The sequence below is a fragment of the Anser cygnoides genome, chromosome 8 (genome assembly GCF_040182565.1).
Source record: "Anser cygnoides isolate HZ-2024a breed goose chromosome 8, Taihu_goose_T2T_genome, whole genome shotgun sequence".
NCBI classification, from domain to species: domain Eukaryota; kingdom Metazoa; phylum Chordata; class Aves; order Anseriformes; family Anatidae; genus Anser; species Anser cygnoides.
The window spans coordinates 27,429,568-27,452,530 of NC_089880.1; the positions used below are offsets into that span (position 1 = coordinate 27,429,568).

Consider the following 22,963-nt stretch of genomic DNA (forward strand, 5'->3'; position numbering starts at 1 on the left):
CTGATCCTCAAACATACATGTGTGTTTGGCTTTATTCTTATGAGGCAAAAGGCTGTTGCCCACCTGCTGCAGGGGAAACATTTACGACATATTCTCAGGAAACAATATCTAGATTAAGGAAGTGAGGCAGGATAAACTATAAGAGAAACGACTGCATAAGACCACGTATACTGCACTAAATACAGGGGGACAATACTCAGCTTGCACAACCATAGTTCTGCCAGTGTTAACATTACAGCTGCAATCTCAGCGTTCACCTAATAATCTATGTAACAACATAAATGGAAACTGCATTTGTAAGCATGCTCACAGAAACGTACTTTAGACTCAAAACAATTATTCCAACATCGCTTAGTTGAATGCATGTTTTCTCATGTGTTGCACAGCCATTAATGGCAGATAGGACCATGCCTAAAATTTTACAAAGATTCAACTTGCATAATTTTTTTTCCTATAAAAATTATAGGAAATTTAAGACAATGAAGGTACTGACTCAGTTTCTTAAGCTTTTTTTTTTAAAATGTAAAACAAATTGGAAGAGTTAGCTGTTTCTGTAACACTTAACATTTGTACACAAAGTGTGAGAGGTTTGATACAACAGAGAAGAATTACCTGAATTCCCCACAGTGCCATTGTTCACCAGTGAGTTTGGAGTCACAGGATTGTGCCAGTGTCCCTCATGAGAAGTGCTGGGGATTCCCATGGGCCTGGCAGCAGGCTGTGCAAAGATGATACTGGGATCATTCAAGCTTACACTGCTCTGGTTATTTGTGGTGGTGCTGCTGCCAGATCTCATAGAAAATGGAACATTTGTAGAATGAGGAGGGTTACCCGGTGCAGAGTGAATAACAGGCCCGTGAATAGGCCACGAAGTGTTAGGAAGCTGAATTTGGTGGTGATGGTGCATCTGAAGTAGTCCCAGGTTATGCAAGGTGGAATACTGACCTGGGGGAGATTGGGGAAAGTTAAACAAAGGCAGCTGGACCTGATGGGGTGGCTGTGCACCCTGCTGTGGTTGTGGAACGTGCTTAGACTGGGATATTGGTTGTGGCTGAGTCTGGTTAATGGAGGCTGGCTGAGAGGAATTCTGTGTAAATTGTTGAGGTTGTGGAGAATAAGATGATTGATGCGAATCAGACTGGAGGGGAAAAAAATATGTATTTCTGATTAGTTCACTAGCTATTTAATGGTGTTTTTCTTTAATAAGCAAACAACTTATTAGACTATTTATAAAAAAGGCAGAGCACTCCCCAGCAACACCCCAACTACTAAGTCCAACATCCAGCTGGTTAAAATAAAAGCAGTTCAGCTGACATTTTTTCCCAGCAGTTGATTTGGCCTGCCAACACGGCCCATCCCACCACCAAAATCATCATTTTAAGCAAACATTAGCCACAAGCTCTTCATTAGACTCCTCACACATCTGTTTCTGATTTTTCATCAGTGTCTTCCCTACCCTGTTTATTTACAGCCCAGAATCTCATTAAAGAGGTAACTTACTTATAAACAGAGTTGTTCTTATTACTACAGATAGTTTTGTAAGTGATTCCAAAATAAGTTTCAAGTATTTCTTTAGTTGTTATATAACCTGTTAAACAAGAAATTGAAGCTCCTAACGCTCAGTTTCAATCTCTATATCCTGATGTCATGTCATGGCTGAAGGAACAGAAACAGCCGGTATCACAGCATTTACAGAGCTCTTACAAAGTTTTCCCTTTCGCCAGCAACAGAAACAGGCATAAGCCTACCTCATCTGTTTGGTGTTACAACTAAACAGAGAAGCACTTCAAGAACTCAGTTGGCAGGGAAAAAAGTACCCCAGCTTATCTGCCGAAATTTATTACCAGTATTAATGTAATTTGTTTTTAAACATTCAAATGAGACAGTGATGGCATGAGAAAGGTACCTCCAAAGACAGATTCAAATGTGAGATGTCTGCCTAGGTCACAGACGATTATCTGATTCTCAGATTTCCATCTTCCCCTAGAGGTGCTTGCCTCCCTCCACAGACTACACAGACAGCTAAGCTCCAAGTCAGCTGCTGTCAAACATCTGAAGTTAAAGGTCTCAGCAGCTTGTCACTACCTATGACTGGTCTCCTGTTTACATTGGCAGTTACTTTTCTTCAATAACCAGTAGGTAAGACAGGACTTCCCCACGCCAGCCGTTCACAGCGTTACACTGAGCAGCATGCTGTGTCTTTGCCTAAGCAAAGTTGAAGCCCAGAAGCTGGGACTGCTCCCTGCTGCTATTCCACCTGTTTCTGTTGCAGTACCTCCTATACCTTTCTATCAAACAAGGAAGAGCCTTCTTGCAACCATTAAATTATCACAAGCATGCATAGGACATGCCAGCAGCAGGAGAGGAGGAATGTTAGGCTCCAGCCTCTACGTCTGCTTCTGCAGCCCTATTTTCTATTTTCATTCCCTCTTGCTCCACTAACATTCCCCCTTCCTATCCTCAAACAACCCTCAGCACACATTCTCCAAGAAATCCCAGCCAAATGACAGCCATGTAACACATGCACAGTGTCCAAGACACAAGACATCCAGATGACACAACACTGTGCACATACACTGGACCTACTGCATCTGATGTGCCTACGTGCGTACCCACACGTCCAGCTTCAATTTCCCAAGCAGAAATAGAAGGCTCCAGGGATACTCCTTCAATTAGGTTAGGACTGTATCAGTCCCTCCTTAACAGTATATTATTATAGTAAAAATGATGTTATAAGGTCTGTTACTGGAGCAAACACTCCAATAAATGTCTCATCACTTATGAAATACTTTACACCTAAAGTAGTAAACTGAACAAAGAGCATTAGGAATCAGCAGCCCCAATTACTACATTTGCTTACTTGCCAGCTTCATGAGCAGGCACAAGTTTCTCATGCTACTAGCTTAAAATTAGTAAGTTTTCACTGTATTCTATACTTCAATAACATTAAATGTTAACAGCTGTATTTACTCAAATACCCTCTGCTATCTATCACACTTTGGAGCAAGTTAAACACATCTTATCTGGTTCTATATACACTTGAACAAATTCTGAGAAAACTACCAAACATTCCCCCATTGTCCTGTTTGTGCTTCTAGTTTGTGCTGGCAGACTCTTTCCCTGTATAACATCTGAACTGAGGAATGATTAACCCATGTTCCCGGTCTGTTCACGGCAGTCCCCTCAGACAGTTCTCTTTTTAAACCACAGAGAATCATGATAGTCACAAACCTAGATCTCTAGCGTGTTAACAATAAGCTGTGCTTTACTTCCCTTAGTAATTCCAGAATAACTAAGCACAAGACTTCAAAAGCCACCCTAACTTAAATTTGACAAACAGTGAAGTTGACCTTTCAGAATTGAGTTCTCCTATGAAATGTGACTATGCGGTTTTCATACTGAAAGACCATGAACGGTCCTCAAAGAAACACTGCGTTACAAATCAAAGTTTCATTAACTGGCAATGTAGAGTGCAATGTTGTCATTGTAAAGTCCAGAGTCCATTCAAAAAATCTGGGCAAATCTATTCCTAGTGCAGCCCAGGGTTGCTGGTTTGCTAAAGCTACTTACTTTAATACCGTAGCTAATTGGAACTTACACATTCCGATGACTGTCTAGTACGCAAGGGTCGTTCCACTTGCTGCTGGCTTACAGCCACTAGCTGTGAATTTACCATGCTTCGGACCAACTGGGTGCCTAATCAAGGAACAAAAAAAATTTGAATAAAAAACACAAGGTTATGGATTACAGTATGAACGCTGAACTGGGAGTCAGTGACATTGTAAGTCTCATGTGACACAGTGTAGGTAAATCACTTTAATGTCTCCTGCCTTTAAGAGGAAAACTTTCCATCTACTGGTACCAGCTGACACCAGCTAAAGCCAAAATCTAATTCTGTGTAATACAAATCCTAGCATGAACAAGGTTCACTTTGCTAACAGGTGGGAGTGCTCCTTTACACAGGTTTCCACGCTATTGCTGTGAGTAGCGGGATTTCAAACGGCATTAGCAACAGCAGAAACTTTTGGTGAAAGAGGAAAAAAGGGGATATCAGAATACAGAAAAGCAGCAAGGTTCTCTCCACATTTCATTTATCATGTCTTTCCCTACTTTTTCAAGTACCATGGACCCTGAAGGACGTAACTGGAATGGGTTTGCAGTTAGATTTGTCTCTAAATACTAAAAGTAATTTCAAAAGTGGATCTAGTTTCTTAATGGATCTGCATGCTTTTAGAAGTGATACTTAAGACCACTGATTTTTTGTGAAAATATATTTACTTACCTCTCACAGATGATAGAGGGTTAGCTAACATTTAAGAAACACTTAGAAAAGGAAATGTATTCAATTATTACTATGATTACTACTTCTAAGTGCACCCAGCGAGAGTGGAAGTCAAATAATGCAAGACTCTGAAGGCTATACTTACTGCTGAGTATGTTTTTACCACCCATACGAAGACTATACTTCAATAGGTATTACTTCTCTTGAAGAAAAGCAACACTTAATCTAAAAGCTGTATTTGCAATGACTGAAAGCATTAGTTGCAGTTCAAAAGTTAATTAACAGGTCTGAATAGAAACCTAGAAAGAAGGGATGTCAGAACTTGCAGATGATACTAAGAACACAAACTTTCCTTACCTGGCACACTACTATTTCTCTGTCGGGTTTGTTTGAATTCAGGACAATCTCTTCTAACATGACCCACATCTCCACAGATGAAACACCTCTTCTCTCTCGTTTCTCTATCTTCTTCTTTCACTTCTTTTTCATCATCTTTCTCATTCTCTTTTTTCTTCAACCTGAATGATAATTTTTTATTAGCACTATTACAAAAACCACAAAGAAAAATGTCCGTTGAGTTGTTAGATTGTGCAAAGGAAACTGTTACACAACCAACAGCTGTACCAACATATAAGTACTTCAGAAATACCAGAAAAGTATTAGTGATCAGGAACCAAGACAAGAGGCAAAGGTCTTCTTCAACGTGATGGCTCCAGGACTATTGAATATTAGTACCATTTTGTGAGCTGTACATACAATTTGAGAGAGAGTCTGTGTGGCTGCGCTGTGGCAGCAGTTTCTGAAGAACAGATCACAATCTCAGATTTTTACTTTTAAAATGTTAGCTTTATGTATTACTTACCTCCTCCTCTTTGGACAGTCTTTCATGTAGTGACCAATTTTTCCACAGACACGACAACATCTGTCATTGGGTGCCAATTCCCCATCTGTCAGCACTTTCGAGTCAAAAAAGTATTCCTATCAAAATGCATCAGACAGATACAATGTATAAACCAATCACTTAAAAAGACTGAGAAATGAAAGAATAATAGCAAGCTTGCCTCTTCCTTTGTTCACATCTTATGAGTCTGTTTTTTTAGCTACATAAATAGCTAAAAAATCTCTTTCTGGGTTTTAAAGCTGATTTTGCTGTTCTCTGCAATACTTAATGCCATACAATGAAAAGAAAACAAAACACCAAAATAAGCTTACTTCTCGCTAAACTGCCATGAATACCCATCAGCCACCCAACTACTCCTGTGAATTTTATACCACAGAAGTCCAATACTAAGCTGTACATTTTATGGAGGCAATGCATAATTACATAGATTATGTTGATAAAATTGATAAATACATACAAGAGATTTGCTCTGGACTCATCATTTTAGTGGTCAGAGGAAGGTAAAAAAACTACTAAAAACTATGAAAACTTACAGCTTCTCTTCCAACAGTTGGGTAGAACGGGGTACCAAATAATTTCCTCCCATTGATAAATGCCTTCATTATGAAATTGGTCACTATTGAAGAAAGATAAAATTATTAGGAAACAGAAAAGGCACAACACTTTAGAAAACAGTAGTTGTTAATGATTAGAAGAAATTAATAGCTTACTTTTCCTAGAGACTCCAGCACCAAGATTATGATTCAAGTCAAAAGGATCTGTGTAAAGAAGGGGGGAAAAACAAATCTGAGTTGGAAAAAGTGTAATGTAACATAACTTTCATTAACCTAATTTTTATCAACAGCACTTTAAAGATGTATTATTAAAAGTTTAGAGTCTAATCTCACTTTGTAAGCTGTAGGACTTGCAATTTTTTATTTTTTATTTTTAAACATTGATGGTAGTTTGCTTACATAAAGATCCTGTGCAACAATGAGAACAGATCCCAAAACAACAGCATACATCACTCCTTCATTAATAGAGCCAAAATTCAGCAATTACCTTCGATAGCAATACATTTGGATGTCCACTGTTTCTCAAACGTAGTTAACAGCTTCTTCTGCCGGATGCTGATCACATACTCCTTGAAGTCAAATTCTTCAGTGTAGAACCGCAGCAACCCTAGCCAGAGTTCTCCAAGTGATTCAGTGTTCTTCCCAAGAGAAGGCAGACGCTTCTTCTACATGCAATCGAAGACAATTTATACAGGTATTAAAAAAGCATTTTTCCTTCTCGCAAACCACCTCTCTAATTATAAGTTTGTCTACATTTGCCCTTGGTCACAGTAAGGTGCAACTAACAAGTCACTATAGTTAAAAGCAGTCCTGGATCGGGCTGATGTTATTATTTATCATGACATATATTTTTATATGTACATAAAAGGCAGACCCTCCTTTCAGCAAAATAGAATTAATGTGGGAAGTTGTAATAATACAGAATTTTAACTACTCTTTTGTGAATTGCACTGTTAAAAATATATCACTTTCTCATAAAAACAATCCTTAAGTTTAGTTACTCTTCTGGAATTAGAATATTACCAATTCTTCCATGTCATCAAAGAAAAAGGCATTCCATCCATCCACCATTCTCTGTGGAATCTGTTTTCCATCAAATATCTGCCAAAATAGAAAGGGACACAGTTACCACTCTAATTCAAAGTCACCGTAGAAGACCTGCAGTTATCAAGAAACTGCACAAAAATACAAATCTTTTAATTTTAGCTATTACTTGTTATATGGGCAGTATTTCCAATTGGTAAAGCACTTGGGAGTCTTTTTGTATTATTGCTATCTCTCTCTCAAAGTCCTTGGATATTTTATTTTTAATTGTTCCTTACAACTAAGAAAACATGACTAAATTACCTAACCAAGATTCCGACATCCCTCTTGCCCACAAAATCTCTAAGTAGACTTTATGAGATTTCTATTACATTGACTTTAGCAAAGCCAAGGGGAAATTCCACTATTATTTAAATGTACTCTCAGAGGTAGCAATAAAATAACAACCCCCAACCGCTACTGAAGTAGCGCCAAGAAAGTCAGAATCTCAACTGCTGTGTTTAAACCCATTTTCTTCTTGTAAGCAGACAAGTAAAAAGTCCAAAAGTGGTAATTTTCAGAAGTGCTCAACAGTTACAGCATATCCAGGGAGAGGCAGATAGCTAACTAAGCATATTCCCCCACTTACTCAAGGAAGGTACAAAATGTTATTTTCTTAAATAAAGTTTCCTGGCACATACAAAACCAGTACCTCTAAAGTTATACCAAAGCAATTGTTACCCCTTTTTCCCCTTACCTTATCAAAATAGAAAATGAACTCTCTCTTACAGTTGAATAATTGAGCATTTAAAAAAAAAAAGTTTGACAGTAATTGATAGACTTGCATCTCATGAGCATCTGGCACAATCTCATCATTACAATTCCCTTCCCTCCCTCACCTGCCAATTTTTTGTCCAAGCCTGCTCAGCGTGTAAATATCACCATAAGGCCAAAATCCCAAAGTAAACTTAACAGCAGAATTTAAATCTAACAGATTCCTGATTGTGCTGTGACTTTCCTGTTAAGCTTTACCCACTAAAACCAAGTGGGAGTTAGAAGCCTGCTAATGAGGAAGTGCCCTCTATTTCATACATCCATCTAACCCTAAACGCACAGATTTCTCACATCTCACGTCTGGCTTGAGGCAGCAGTGCATTTATTTTCATAGTCTATTTTTCTGTAAACTTACCTCCTGAAGAACTGGAATAACTGGTGGATTTCTCTGTTGTAGAAAGTACAAAACCATAAGGATATAGGCATATGAAGACAGACTACCACGGGACGCATCACCAATGTCACAGCGCTGAAAAAATACATTTTAAATGAAGTACTGAATTTACATTATATTATTCAAAAGTAATAACTATGACAGTGAGCAAACATAGCCCCACCAGTAATAAAGAACACATTCATCTCATAACTAAAAATTGGTTTATGAAACCTGAAAAATAAAAGGCTTTTGAATCAAGCATCATGTGGCAAACCTAGAACCCAATTAGACCAACATAAGAACAGAAAGCCTTCTAATAAACAAAATATTTTGGGTTTATAATGTGCCAAAAATGAAAATACAAAACAAAAATGCCCAAATGCAACAAGCCTCAACATTTGACATCCGGATTTTGATATTGTAAAATTTTGTTCCTAAATTCATGTTACTATAGCTGTTTCTATAATTCCTTATTGTTTCGTTTTCCCTTTGTTTTTTTAAAAGTAATTTGTAAGTATTTCCATGATGTATTGGCAAATCTCAGCCATTGTGTGATGCTGTGAAAACCCCATGAAAACCCCAAGACACGTTGTTATAGTATCATGAGAAAATAAAATGTAGTTGTTTTTTTGGTTGGTTGGTTGTTTTCGCTAACAGTGAGAACAACTGTATTTCCAAACTCTTAAATCCAAGCGTGACCTAGGCATATCAACATCAAGTACAGACACACACACTCATCAGCCCACTCCTACTCCCTGACTTTTATAGGAAGTAAAACAAGGCCAGAAGGAAGCTGCAGTAGTCTTTGGGATGGTCCTAGATATGGACACTTGGGAAGCCCATGCACAAGCAGCCACTATGTCTTGTGGTTAACTTTTTTTTCTGGGTTTTGTGGTGGTGATGATGGGTTTTTGTATGTTGGGGCAGGGTGGCTTGTATTGTAGCTGGTTCAAAATTGAAAAAAAAAAATCAGAGTTTTCATCAGCTTTCTCCTAAGACATAAATCATTCAACAGAGAACAGAAGATGTCAAGACTCGCTTTTACACTGGAATACGTGCTGGCAACATTACTGTCTTTCATGGAAATGGACAACTGAATTCTGAGATTAGAACTTGATTCTGACACACATAATCAGCTTAAGTACAGTCAGCTTAAGAAAGTGTGCGTCTTCATATCAACAGCATTCTGCTCTCTCCTTTACAGTTGCTATTAAGCAAAAGATAAACTTAGTGCCTGTATCAGAAAACACAATACATACATACAAATAAGTATGACCTTTTTTATACTACCTTTGCAAAAACCTTCATTGTATAGCCCAGATACTGCACTCTAGGATCAATAGCTGCATATGTAGCCAGCATTCTTGTGTTATGCTGTGCCTGAAAAAAAAAAATTAAACAGGTTTTTCAGTGTAATTTATGGTTTATTATAGTGTAGTCTGCAGTTGAAGCACAGGAAATGCACAATACAATTGGAGGATAAAAAACACACAGCTATTCCACAATATTCATGCAACATTTCCTGCACAAACATAACTGAAAGGTGAAATTAGGACATTATTAATAACAATAACCATGGAAAAACACTACCAAAAAAACTAAGTCCGTAAGATGACTCACAACTGAATCAAATCCAACTAATTCAATTTTCATAGGAGAATGTGAGCCTGTTACATAAGAAATAGTGCAGTTTCATTGTACTAGGTGTAAGCTGGGATAAGATGTACTATTCATGATGGCAGAAAGGCCATTGACACTAACAGCTTTTCAGAAGCATTCACAAAAATGCTGTATCATGATACTGATACGCCATCATGTTATACAGCTAATTTGTTTGGGATTAGGGTGTGGCCACTATTTAAATAAGGTAGAAAAAAAGGAACACACACAAGCATTGTAATTCCAGTCTCAAAATTATTCCCTCAGATGATTATTTGAAAGAGTTGCAACATATTAAAAAGCTTTCTTGAACACAAAGGCAAACAAACAGATGCTTACCAGTGTATTGTATAAACTGATATCCCCTTCTAAGCCACTCCGTCTATGTTCAAATTTTACTATAGGCACTTTGGCTGTTGTTATAGGCAAGATGTTTCTCAAACCTGGAGAGGCAACACTTTAGTACATAAAACATTTCTATTAACTACGTATACAGTAAAATTAAGTATAAAACAGACAATACTTTAAAACACCTACCTGGATGCTTCTTGAGAACTTTTGCCAAACCTTCTATTATTTCCTTACAGTTCAATTTCTAGGAAAAATAAATATCACAGTTTCAGATGTTTAAACATGGATTCTGTCCCGACAAGCACACTTACCACCAAACGTGTATTTTGTATAGGAAAAGTTTATGTACAAAAAGAAATAATCTATAAGCCATTTATGTAAACTGGTGACTCATATTCTCTATGTAGACATTTACAGGGCTCTGAGTGTCTATCTATAGGGCACTAAGTAAATTAAGCTGTATCTTATCTTGCTTCAGTAGTGTGGAGTACAACAAGCCAGTGTGCTACTAGCAAAATCCTACCTGCTCTGTGTACAGAAATACTAACTGAATGAAAAACCTTATAGAGTTCTTGAATTTAAACAGTAAAACGCACCAACTTCAGAGTTCTTACCTCTGCATTTTCATGGCCTTCCAATGTCATGCAGATATCTAGATCACTGTCCCGAAATCCAAATCCATTTTTTGAAGAGCCAAACAAGCAAAGTCTGGCTTTGTCTGATCAAAAAAGTAGACAAAAAATAAAATTGAGGTAAAATAGAGTTCTTTTACACTTTAACAGTAAGTGCTTATCACGGAATACTGCTTACTTGAGATGTCTGGGTGCACATAAAAAATTGAGTTTTAGACGAGTTTACAACATCACTTCTAACGATTCATATTTGATAATGGAAGATGCACACTATTTTAACTGATTTATAGGAAGTGAGGCAGGAAGAAAAAACACCTCATTTTTGAATGAGGTACATTACAGTGTCACTAGCCATTTAAATGCAATCCTTAAGTGTGGCAAAAAGGTTTTTTTATATGCAAATGCACTTTCCTTTTTTAAATAAATCAAATCAATGTACAAACCCAGACACTAGTAAAACTTAACCTCACAGACAAAGCAGGGCTATTTTAAGGCACTTAAAATATAAATGGAACCAAAAATATTACTGGATCTATGCTGCATATTTTTCCCGTAACTATGTAAGTTTGTCCTCATTAAGTTTCTAAGCCATAACATTGCTCTTATCTTCTTGAACAATGTAAGAATAATAATACTTTACAGAGCAGTATTTCAAAATGGTTTTATATACAATACACATTTTTGTTTGAAACAAAATACTGTGATGCATTTCCATTCTTGTAAAGGAAAGGAAAGTTATGTAGCCAAGAGAAAGCAATTTCGTCTTAAAATACATTTTGCTACTCAACTGGAATCCCAAACCTTTAATGGAATCTGAAATCTTAAAAGTCTTTCAAGGCTCTGTAACAGGTCTCAATCGTCAGCTGCTGCCAATAAGCAGAGAGCACAGCCAGCAGGCAGAAGTGTAATTCACAGTTCCTTGATCACTGGCCAGCAACAGCAAAATGAATGGCCTTCTGTGTAAAGCAATGGACTGGAATTCAGGAGACGTGTGTTTGGTACCTGCCTCTAGCATTATTTTACAACATCTCCAAAAAGGCCACTTCTCATCTCCATGCCTTGATTCCACCATTGCAATATGATACTTCTTCCTATTTTATAAAAGGGACATAAAGATATGAACTAAGATTTCCAAGACACTCAAACACTGGTGACTTGGCAACTAAAGTACTTGGCCCACAACTCAAATAACATGAAACCCAGCAGGACAGGACCCATTTGGTCTTTTTTTTTTTTTTTTTTTTTTTTTTTTTTTTTTTTTGTCCTGACTGCAATAGTCCTGTATCTGCGTGATCACTCTTGCAGTTTTTCCCTACACTCTGGGGACTCTCCCATGGAATAGCACGGGGTAGATGTTCACTTTAGAAGCCTACAAGATAGTCTTACATTCAGAGTTAAAACCAGATGCCACTGCTTTAAACATGGAAAATGAGCATTAAGGAGATGAATTAAAACTTCACGCTCTGTACAACTTCAGTGGAGAAAGCAATATCAAGAATCACTACCTACACTTACATACCATTATACTCTTTTCGAATAAATCTTTCCAAGCTTGCCAGAATTTGTTCTCTGTTTTGTTGCTCAGATAAAGGAGGAGATAATTCATCTAAATAAAAACAAGTTAAAACACAGTCAACACGTGACATTCTGCTACATCAAAAATCTTTTCAGCTAATTAAAAGAATCGGATTAGATACATTTTTTTAAACAAACATTTGCTCTCCTTGAATATCAATTAAATTTTTTTCCTTTCTTTTTACGATGTCATTAAAGCTGCTAGGATTTTCTTTCAGATGTCTGATCTTTTGGCAATTACTCAGACACTGCACCCAAAAGTGGATTTTCCCCCAAGATGACGTACAAATTCACAAACACAAGATCTAGTTCTGCCCAGAAACTAATTTTCTGGGAACACCAGCAACTTCTTATAATTTACCTATCAGAACTTCTTCCCATTGAATGTACTAGAATAAGCAGTTTAAGCCCATAACTTTTATTTTTTCCAGATCACGTATCACAGTTCAACTTACCAAAACATCTCTTACACACTATATCAAGTATTTCTCGAAACCTGTCTGTCAACGGTGGTAGTGGTTTTAGATCAATTTTCTTAAAATCCTCTGGGCAGTCATTTTTGGAATGTCCATCCCGTTTGCAGATGCTGCATACTATAGTTGGAGGCTTTCAAAAAAAGTGCATAAACATGATTTTATTTTTAAAATTGTTCAACAGACCCAACATTTGCATTTAAGTCACACAACCAAGAATATTTAACATCTGAACAGCAACAGAGCATCTACAAAGAACATGAGCACAGATCAACAGGCTGCATTTATCCCTCACAGTGCATAAGAGCACCTGAAAATTCTACATGAAAGTAGACGTGAAAAATCAAAAAAGCTGTGCATAATATGGGGGCAACAGACTGCTTAGTATAAATGGCATACATGTTCAGTGTTTTTCAGTCCAGAGTAACAGGTACTCTAAAAATACCAGAGCTACCATTCATAACAGACTGGAACAATAGATAGAAAATCCCATTACCCATCCACCCTTAATTTTAGTTATTTGAAAGCATCAGCCCACTCATACCAGCACGGCTTAAATATACCACTTACCTTTCCTGAAGTCAAAATAAACTTATCAAACACATAATGCATTTCTTCTGTAGAGAGCCTGCCTTCATCTTTGAGATCGTGAGCTTCCACCATTGCTTTGCAGTTGTGCGAGGTAGCTGGTGTGCCAGTGCACTGATTCTGAGAAGACTCTGTTACCAAATTCTGTCTACTTTCAGCATCAGAAAATTCATTACTAGAATTTGTGTCATAGGACTGATGTTCACTGCAGTTACAATGGTGGCTTAGCTCACCTTCAGTTAGACAAACTTCTGAAATTTCTAGATCATCCCTCTCTTTAAGTGATTTTTGCTTTAATTCACAGCACTCGTTAGAAATAAGGGATAAAGCTGCTTCTTTGTCTTCATCATAACTAGAGTCCAATGTTGAAAGTAGCAAAGAGTCTCTGTTCTTGGAAGTATATTTTTTGGCTACACATTCTACCATTTCATTACATTCAAGATCATTCTCCGGTATGTTACATCCACTTCCCGTATTTTGTTTATCTACAACTTTTTTCCCTTGTGGAAGGCAACAGTTGGCAACAGATTCTTCAGATCTTGTGGATTTCTTATTAATTTTCCCTTTTTCTTTTTTTCTGGTATCTGGCTTGGACTTAATCCCATCTTTACTTTGTGGACATGCAAAATATTTATACGCTGTCCTAAATCGCTCCAGGATGTACTCAAATACCATCTGGCTATTTAGACTTCGTGCAACGTTCCTCTTTAGTGCAAAAGGATCTAGGAAGAAAAACAATAATTTCATTAGCAATCTTTAATCGCTGCATTTCAAATAGCTAATCCAGACTAAAGTAGCTGAAACACTTAAGTTATGATACAGTAGTTCAAAATGAAAGATTCTCATAACATAATCTGGAACCATATTTGGATACACTTAGACAATGTAGGGCCCATAAGGCTTCTTGGATTTCCTCCACATACAAAACAACATGTGTGGCCACAAATGGCCAGCTAACATAAGCTACCCTAAATAGAGTTAGTTTTAAAAGAAAAAACACAGGTACATTATGCCACTATATCATGGTGAACTTCTAAGCTAGAAATGAAAATAAACGTACGTGTATTTTGCCTTTGTAAGTCTGCCTGCACTTTTTTCTTCGTTAAAGAAAGATTTGTGTTTCCAGTACAAAATTAAGTTATCTAAGAGTAATATTATGGTTATAAGTATGATGTGAACCAATCTCACCAGGTTTCATTCTTAGTCCTTCCTAGCAATTTCTAGATCAAACATTTTTTCCAAGTAAAAAGAGCACTTACATAGTTGCTCTAAGTTTCCCTTGGAAGACAGCATCAAACTGAGATTCTGTTACTCACTTCATAATTTCAGTTACAAATTTTACATTAAAAAAAAAAAGACAAGCAAAACAACAACACTACTACACACAAAAAACACAGGCAACAGAAGCAGAATGCAATCTTTCTTTAAAAATAGCTTCCTCTTTCTTTCTCAAGAATTTGTCCTTTCATCTTACAGGTTTTAGTTTCCTACACACTGACTACATACTATCTAGTTTTAAAACTTTCTAGCTAAAACTGACCGAAGAAAAGAATTAGGAAAAAAAGAATTGGGAAAAGAAAGCCATGTGATTGCTTTCAAGACCCTCTACTTGACATGTGCCTCAACAATTCATTACCTAAACGAGAAGGAAAAGTAAGGAGAAAGAAAACCTTACTGACTGGTCCTTCAATATTCCTTTAGTAACTTGTTCTTTACCTGTATAATTCTCCTTGACCTATTTATCCTTACCCCCTCTCTCACCTCATATGTGTTACAGAAAACATGATTCATCAACATATCTGTATCAACTGTGTCCAAAATTAATTACTCATGCTTTTATAAAAATATCACCTTAAATGGTTTCTTAGCCTTCCTCACATCCCCAATTCTTGTATTCTTAAGGCCAATTCAGAATGTCATGCATTGCTCTGATTTCCCTGTTAAGTATCGTTTACATATTTTTCTGAGCTGAGGAACAGAAATAAAGATGTCTTCCAGTTATAAAGAAGTAATAGACAAAACACTTCTCTTTCTTTGTGTTTCTCTCCCCAACATACATAACTCAGGTTATGTATTATCATCAAATTCACATGGTCTTCTCCCCACAAATGCATTTCTCAGACCATGGTATTCAGACCATGAAGCATAGTCTATGACACGCTATTCAGTTTCACAGCATGGAAATACTACCAACAGGGAAAGAGGCAGGGGTTACTTTAGTGGTTTGCTACAGTTTACCCTGATCAGAGTTAACCTCTCTGCTCAGCCTGCATCAGAATCAGAGAAAAACTGATAGCTAGCAACACTTAAAATACATTGTGGTTTTGGAAATGCATGTAGAGATGCCAAAAATTCGTAATATGGGAATTATCAAACAGGAAAAAAATACCTGTTTACAGAATTAATGGTTTACAGAATTAAATACATGGAGATAAGAACAGAATGGCGAGAAACAGTGAGAAAAATTTACACGTTTTTCAAGGACTAGAATTGCAAAAAGTAATGCTATAGAGAAAATTGGTCTGTAAACAGTCTAAACAGTTGACAAAATATACCAAAAAAAGAAAACAAACAAACTTTCCTCTCCAATATCATTTAATTTATTGTCCAGATATGCTGTGCCAGACCTGTTAAGTACAGGTTATGTAAAGATAGTAATGCATGATGACTACAGAACTAGAAAAAGGTATTATCCTACCTTCAATGGCTATTCGCCTTTTAGGCCAGTTCTTGTTCTCTCTGGTTAAGAGTTCTTCTACCCGTATGCTGATGACATATTCTTCCAAAGCAAATTCCAGTGTGTAAAACTTCAACAGTTCTAACCACAGTTGCCCCAGTGAAACTTGGTGAGGGGTTTTGAATGCTAAGAGTGACTGAAATAGACAGATAAGAACACTCAGCTGCACTAAAAAAATACAAATTCTTTTTTTTTTTTCCTGGTTCCATCCAGTATTGATGTTTAAAGATCAAAAATAGGACTAGGACACAGAATATGATTTCAGCGAAACAAAACCATTGACTTACATTGCCGTGTTTCTCCTTTGTATTATTTTGGCTGTCCACTTCTGAGCTGGTTACCTTCTTACCACCACCTTTTTGTTGTTCAACTTTAGTTTTACCTTCTGCTCCAACTGAGTTTTTTGCTGAACCATTTGTTGATGGTTTGTACTCCCACCGTACAAATTCCTCTTCTTCTATACCTTTCAGTTGGTGGTCATCTGGCTTCTTTGAATCAAAGCCTTCAATCTAACAACAATTAGAGTAGTTCTGAAACAAGACTGTATCTAACATATACAACCAAAAGTTTTCACCAAAAGTAACAGTGACATTTGTAATATTTATCCCCATCAAGAATAACTGATGACAGAAAAGTAAATTAAAAAACAAAGTATTTCCCCTTCCTCCAAAATACAGCTTAGTACAACTGCACAGGCTATAGCAGCTGCCTTTAGGCATCACCTGTATGAGGATTAAATACCAGTATGTTCTATTTACAAATTTCTTAAGCAAACTGGTTCTGCGTATTTTACGACCTTACAGAAATTATTGAGATTATTTCAATGTTAACAGTAGGGTTAATGTATTATCAAAACACTTACCCAATTACCCAAATAGGATGGTAAAATAGGTGGTTTTCTTTGCTGAAGAAAAAATATCACCATTAAGGCAAAGGAATATGAAGGAATTCCACCTTCAGCTTGACAGTCAATGTGGCAGAGCTATAAGAGAATAAAACCATTACTTTTCTGGTACAACATGCAGCATTTCAATTTAAAATATATCATAAACACACACAAACATTTTAGTATTTATCTCACATAATTTCTTAAGCCAAACAGAAAACCCTTTATCTCAAAAACTTCAGTTAATAATGTATTTCATTTTGTTTTAGAAATGCAGAGAGAAAATGGTAAAGCAGTACAATCAATTCTCAGTCATCAATTGTTCATCTGTGATCTAGATCATAATACAACACACCAATTTTCTTGTGGTATTAGCCACAATTAAAAGCACGGATCAGTCAGGCCATGTATAAAGAAAACGCAAGTTAGAATAACTCATACAGTCTTAGTTACACTAATTTATTTTCTATTAATTTCCTTAGTTTCTTCCCATTTTGTGATTTTAGGGCACATTTATGTTCCTATCTAGAATTCCAGTCAACTGCCAGGTACTTGCTATTGTGCAGTAGGTATCTCATATATGGAGATTTTATGCATCTGGTTGTAATCTGATATTGATCTTCCCCATGGGAACTCACGAGACATGTAATGTACGTATCAGATGTCAAATAGTTTTTCTTCGTAGTTTCTATTGCTGTTTCTTTAAATATCAAAGCAGATATTTTTGTAAAAACACCTTGCTAAATCATACAACAATAATAGCATTTAAAAAGTCATTTTTTTTGATAAAGTCAAGACATTTTAAGTATGGCCTGACAGCAATTTCAGTATTCCATTTCATGGCAGTTACTGCTACCTCAACAGCAGTGAGTTTGTAAGACCTGTTTGTTCTGCTGAGCTGGTTTTTAAGGAAAATTAACGATTTTTAACAAACCAAAACACTAGCTCGCCAACAGAATAGTGGGAGCTCCAGAAACGTATATAACTTCACACCAAAATCTTCAGTCTCATTCTGGCCTGTTGAGGTAACAGAGGTGAACTAGTGGTACAAAGTTCTTTTCTGCAAATACATTCGTGGTATATTATACATTACACTGTACACAGTACTTAAAAAAGAGGAAATAAACATATTTAAATATCCTCAATGTTTATAAACTTACTCTAGCCCAGTAGCGGAAAGCCAAAACCAAGGGGATGAGGACAGGCTCCAGTTTACCAAGTGCAGCCAGAAGGTCAGTTGTAAGGCAAGCCACATCATTTCTAGCACTTACTTTACATGTCAAACCACTGTAATTACAAATGCAAGACAGAAAAACAAACAAAAAGCAGTTATCTCCTCAAGTACCCAAATATTTCCTTGGGGGTGTGTGGGAAGAATCATTTCCACCATACTAAAAACATTCATTAAGGTGTGTCCCTATGAAAGATCCCGATCTTTTAAACAAAAGCTACAGAATATAATGCAATTTTCTTTACTCTTAACTCATCAGTTGAATCTGGAACTTACAGAAGTCCATTACGTGTAAAAATAAAAAATGTCATTACAGTACAGCTAAAAATACAGAAGAATTTGCTCTGAGATTAAGTTCTGCCATTACTTAATTGTGCAGTCTTACACAACTCACAAACTCCACATACATCTTCCACGCACTAAGTAAACATAGAAAACCAGGTCAGCTTTGTATAAGTGTTGGTAAGTCCACAGAATAGCTTGTCTAAACACTTTTTGTTTTGATTCTCAAAATAATTATTTCTATTCTCTTAGTACTTAAAAGGTACTCATATCATCTACAAACACAGAAAAATATACGCCCATTCTTGTTGCGTTTAACTCCCCAGAATATGCTTCTGGTCAGTCAAAACAATGTGAACATCATTCAACAACTACATTTCATTTTGTAGGTTGCTACTGCTTAGGAATTTACGAGACTGACATATGACGTGTCTTTACTGACAACGTGAATCTTATAAATTCTTTTCAAACAGTTGGATTATCTAATGGCAGAAACTTTAAATATTAAATATTAATATTGAATTTAAAATATTAAATTTAAATATTAAATTTAAAATATTACATTTAAATAAACTTTAATATTAAATGTTTAAATATTGAATTTAAATATTTAAAATAAACTGAGACCCATTCAGTTGCATTTCCCTTAACTACAAGTAGAAATTGTATTTTGAGACTCCTACAACTAATGAGATCTATGTATCTTGTCTAGTGACACATGAACATAGCTAAGCTTTTTTTCTAGATTTTATTTTTGTTATGAGCAATTCCCTTTTGACGTGAACGTTAGCTAACGCTTCTCATCAAGAGTGCACACAAGCAGCTGATATGAACAAGCATAGTAGAAAGTGGAATCTCATTAAAATCCTTTTCATTGACACATACCTTTTAACATCTTTGCAAAAGACAACAGGAACTTTGGCATGAAAATCTGACTCCACATCTGAGTAGACAGCTAAGCAAGGAGAAAAAAACATTAGATATAGAAGTTGTTCATAGTTCTCCCAATTGTGTCTTCAAAATTTAACATTACATTTATACCAAACATTTACAGAAAATTCAAATTAAGTGCTGCATTTCTAACCACTAAGTATTATTTTCTGGTTACTTTTACTCCTTTCAAATATCATACAGTCAGTAGCAAAAAAAAGAAGAAAAATCCCTGTCAGGAAACTGAGCTGGTATCTCTTTTAGAACCTGTTCTGTCCTTCCAAGATTTAAAAGGCACAAAGCAGAATCTCTTGATAAACCACCAGGACAGTTTGAGAACTGCTTGTGGAGCTGATCTATTATACATTGTCTAAAGAATCAAAAATGCAATGTTACTTGTGTCACCTGGCTCAAGACAAGTGGCTAGATAACCTCCTGACAGAACAAAGTTCCAGAAGTCTTGTAATAGTTCCCACTGATGTTTATATACAAGTGGAAAGTGGCTGCCGAGTTTACTGCTTGGAATTTCTCTTATAAAGTGAAAATGTTTGAGATACCAGGTAAAAAAGTATTACTGCTAATTCTGACAGTCCAAAATGGCTGGACTACCTGGGAGGCCATCCTCCTGCTGCACTTACACAAGCACTGATGGTCATAAAGATCCCACTCATAAAAACAATTCAGGTAATTTGGTTGAAAATATTTTTTTAATAAAGTTTACTAAAAAGTTAAGCATAAAAACAAGTGAATAGCAATTGGAATTTTAATTAAATAGGAACAAGATGCATCTAAGACTCACCACTGTTCTTCAAGATTTCAAGCACCTGTATCAGAACATCTGGTTGACTCATCTAAAATGACAAAATTTTAACAGTTTACTTTATTCAGACTAACCTATTTGACACTTGATTTCAAACTATTTCAGTTGCACAGTTATTGACAATGTTTTATATGCCATATAGTAACAACGTCAAAACATGCCACTAGAAATGCGCAACTACGAAGTATTTGATGTCAGAACTTTCTTTCCCAATGTTTTTTTAAAAGTTAACATTTTAAATGAGTTTTCTTTTCTCGCAGAAATCAACTATAATTATTGAAGTGGTGTTTCAAAGATACACTGTAAAGTGTTCAAAGAAAACTAAGAATTAGCACCATTTCTAAGCTTCTGTGAAGCGACACGATACGCTCCACAAACACTTCTTAGAAAAAGGCTTCATTTTATTTCCTAACTGCCATATCATTGCAAAATTTTATGTGTAAATATGCATCCAGATCCACAACACATACTGGCCAAGAGCAAGTTCAGCAGTTGTGTCTATAACATGAATGTGATGCTAATACCACATACTAAACATGAACCAACAATTTCAACATTTAAACGCAAGTTATATTGCTCTGCAGGATTTCTGTACCACAGTGAACTGTAACCTGGGATATGGCATCCACTTCTAATTGTCTAAAACATCAAAAGAAAGTTGTCACTGTCAGATGAACCTTTGAAAAAAAGAAAGGGACAGGACCTAAAGACCTACGAGATTCTGCTGTCTGAATCCTGAGCACATAAAAGCACACTTAGCTGGAGGCAACTATTTTCATATTGCCTCAATGCTTCTTCAACAAATTTTTAAAAGGGCAAGCATAAGAACTTGCAAAACACAGAGTTAAAGTTATCTAGTAAAAAATGGAACACTTTATCACTTGATTCATAGCACACCTGACTCAAATCAAAGATTATACACATCATGCTGTTCTAAAAACAGTAGGTCCCAACAGAAGATTAAGGCAATGCAGTAGAAATAAATGGTGATGGACTCAATTAAAAAAAAAGTTTAAGTTAAAACAAGATATCTACTCACCTTAGGGGGGAATTTGATATCAATGTTAACATCGCTGGTTTTAAAAGCGAATCGAGTTAAACAGGAGCCATACATCCTCAGTGAACAGTCTGGAAGACAGAGAAAATCATTTATAATTATTAGCTAGGGAAAAAATATTTTTTAATGGCGATACTCTAACTCCCAAGTGGTACTACCAGATTAATAAATATCGAACCACTTTCTCATTCCTGTGAAGTCTAGTCATTTCTATAGCACAGCATCACAGGAAAACTAATAATTCAAATAGTATTACCAAATGTCTAAAATTTTTCAAGTTATTTTGAAATAATTTTGCAATGCAGCCTGTAGATTTAGTTTTTAATGAAACTAACTATAAACTTACAATAAGTGTCACCATCTCAGTGCAATATTTTACTTTTTTTTTGTTAATAATGTGATTTTACAGGAGCAGTTAGCCAGTTATAAAGTTCTTTGCTGCCTCATACACTTTTGTCAAATATTTTTATACAAACTACAAACTCTGCCAATGACATTAGCAAGTTTCTATGCACAATTCACTATGAAACATGCATGTAAAACATAACTTTGATATAATTCAAGCCAGAGTACCCATTTAACAGTATTTCTGTAGTTAATACAGTTCCTTACCTGCAATGATATATAACAAACCTAGTCTAAACTAATTAGAAAGTAACTATTCAGTAATGATACAATGAAAAATGTCATTCCACTCCATAAACAATAATTTATCCCACTTCATGAATCAATTTACATAGATTAAAACTTTCCTGTAATGTATATATATTAAGGCTCTGACGTATTTATGCAAGCTGAAAATTAAGATAATTCTCAACCCCTTCCAAATCACTTATCATTCGGGGCAGTGAGGAGGGGTCTCAGAACCCCTCACAGGGATTCTCACCACAGAATGGCGGAGGTCGAAAGGAGGCCCTCTAGTTCAGCCTCCTGCTCACACAGTCATCCTGAGCAGGATGCCCAGGACTGTGTCCAGTTGGGTTTTAAATATCTCCAAAAAAAGGAGACTTCACAACCTTCTCTAAGCAACTTGTTCCAGTGTTCAACCAGCCTCACAGCAAAGAGGTTTTTTCTTGCATTTTTTCATATTGTTTTTATTTGTGTTCTGATCAAATACTTTGAAAGAGAACCACCATAAAATAATTCATAAGAGAAAATAAACCTTACAAATATACAGCTTCAAAGAAACATTTGTCTGTTTTTCACTGTGTGGAAACCACTTCTCTCAGAATGAATCTGTATACAGTAACTATATAAATAAGCAATCCCCTGTAACTGCTTCCTACAGATTTTCATAGCAGTAGGAATTTTTGCATAGTTCTATCATGACTTCAACCATGAGAAAATCATGTCAGAACATCCCATGTTTACTACACCATACATGAATTGATTTTTTTCTTAATTTACAACTTCTGAAAACACATTCACTAAAACACTATAGGCTTTAAAAGGGGAAATAAGTTGCCACTCACTGCTACAGACACACCGCTCCACATCAACGCATCACTCCAAACAATTCAGCCAGCTGAATGACAACAGTACAGTAATCTTCACAATTATTTACAAAAATACTGATCTTTTCCTTTGCTTTCTCTTACATTAAAATACTATCAGAGGAAAACTCAATAGTGTGTCAGAAGAGAAATCTGTACTAGGCGCCACATATGGCAATACCACAATGCAAACACATTTAGCCAAGTCCTACCCTACAAACCCTACTTTTATTGAGCATTCTTATGTTTAAAAATATATTACATAGAGCTCCTAAAACT

General features: G+C 36.0%; 1 protein-coding gene across 4 annotated transcripts in view; it reads right to left on the minus strand.

Annotated features, from left to right (window-relative positions):
• The window catches only part of TUT4 (terminal uridylyl transferase 4), a 45,375-nt gene that overhangs the window by 3,765 nt on the left and 18,647 nt on the right, over positions 1-22,963 (minus strand). For all 4 annotated transcript variants that reach the window (XM_048061909.2, XM_048061910.2, XM_067001572.1 and 1 more), the window contains 23 exons: positions 21,174-21,262; positions 20,114-20,165; positions 19,270-19,339; positions 18,032-18,158; positions 16,848-16,967; positions 16,273-16,494; positions 15,947-16,121; positions 13,231-13,970; positions 12,643-12,793; positions 12,132-12,218; positions 10,595-10,698; positions 10,167-10,224; positions 9,969-10,072; positions 9,261-9,350; positions 7,950-8,063; positions 6,761-6,838; positions 6,225-6,402; positions 5,894-5,941; positions 5,717-5,799; positions 5,145-5,260; positions 4,640-4,800; positions 3,599-3,696; positions 613-1,138 (listed from right to left, as the gene is read on the minus strand). In XM_048061909.2, the coding sequence (XP_047917866.2) occupies positions 613-1,138; positions 3,599-3,696; positions 4,640-4,800; positions 5,145-5,260; positions 5,717-5,799; positions 5,894-5,941; positions 6,225-6,402; positions 6,761-6,838; positions 7,950-8,063; positions 9,261-9,350; positions 9,969-10,072; positions 10,167-10,224; positions 10,595-10,698; positions 12,132-12,218; positions 12,643-12,793; positions 13,231-13,970; positions 15,947-16,121; positions 16,273-16,494; positions 16,848-16,967; positions 18,032-18,158; positions 19,270-19,339; positions 20,114-20,165; positions 21,174-21,262 (3,591 nt within the window). The remainder of the gene's footprint in view (positions 1-612; positions 1,139-3,598; positions 3,697-4,639; positions 4,801-5,144; positions 5,261-5,716; positions 5,800-5,893; positions 5,942-6,224; positions 6,403-6,760; positions 6,839-7,949; positions 8,064-9,260; positions 9,351-9,968; positions 10,073-10,166; positions 10,225-10,594; positions 10,699-12,131; positions 12,219-12,642; positions 12,794-13,230; positions 13,971-15,946; positions 16,122-16,272; positions 16,495-16,847; positions 16,968-18,031; positions 18,159-19,269; positions 19,340-20,113; positions 20,166-21,173; positions 21,263-22,963) is intronic.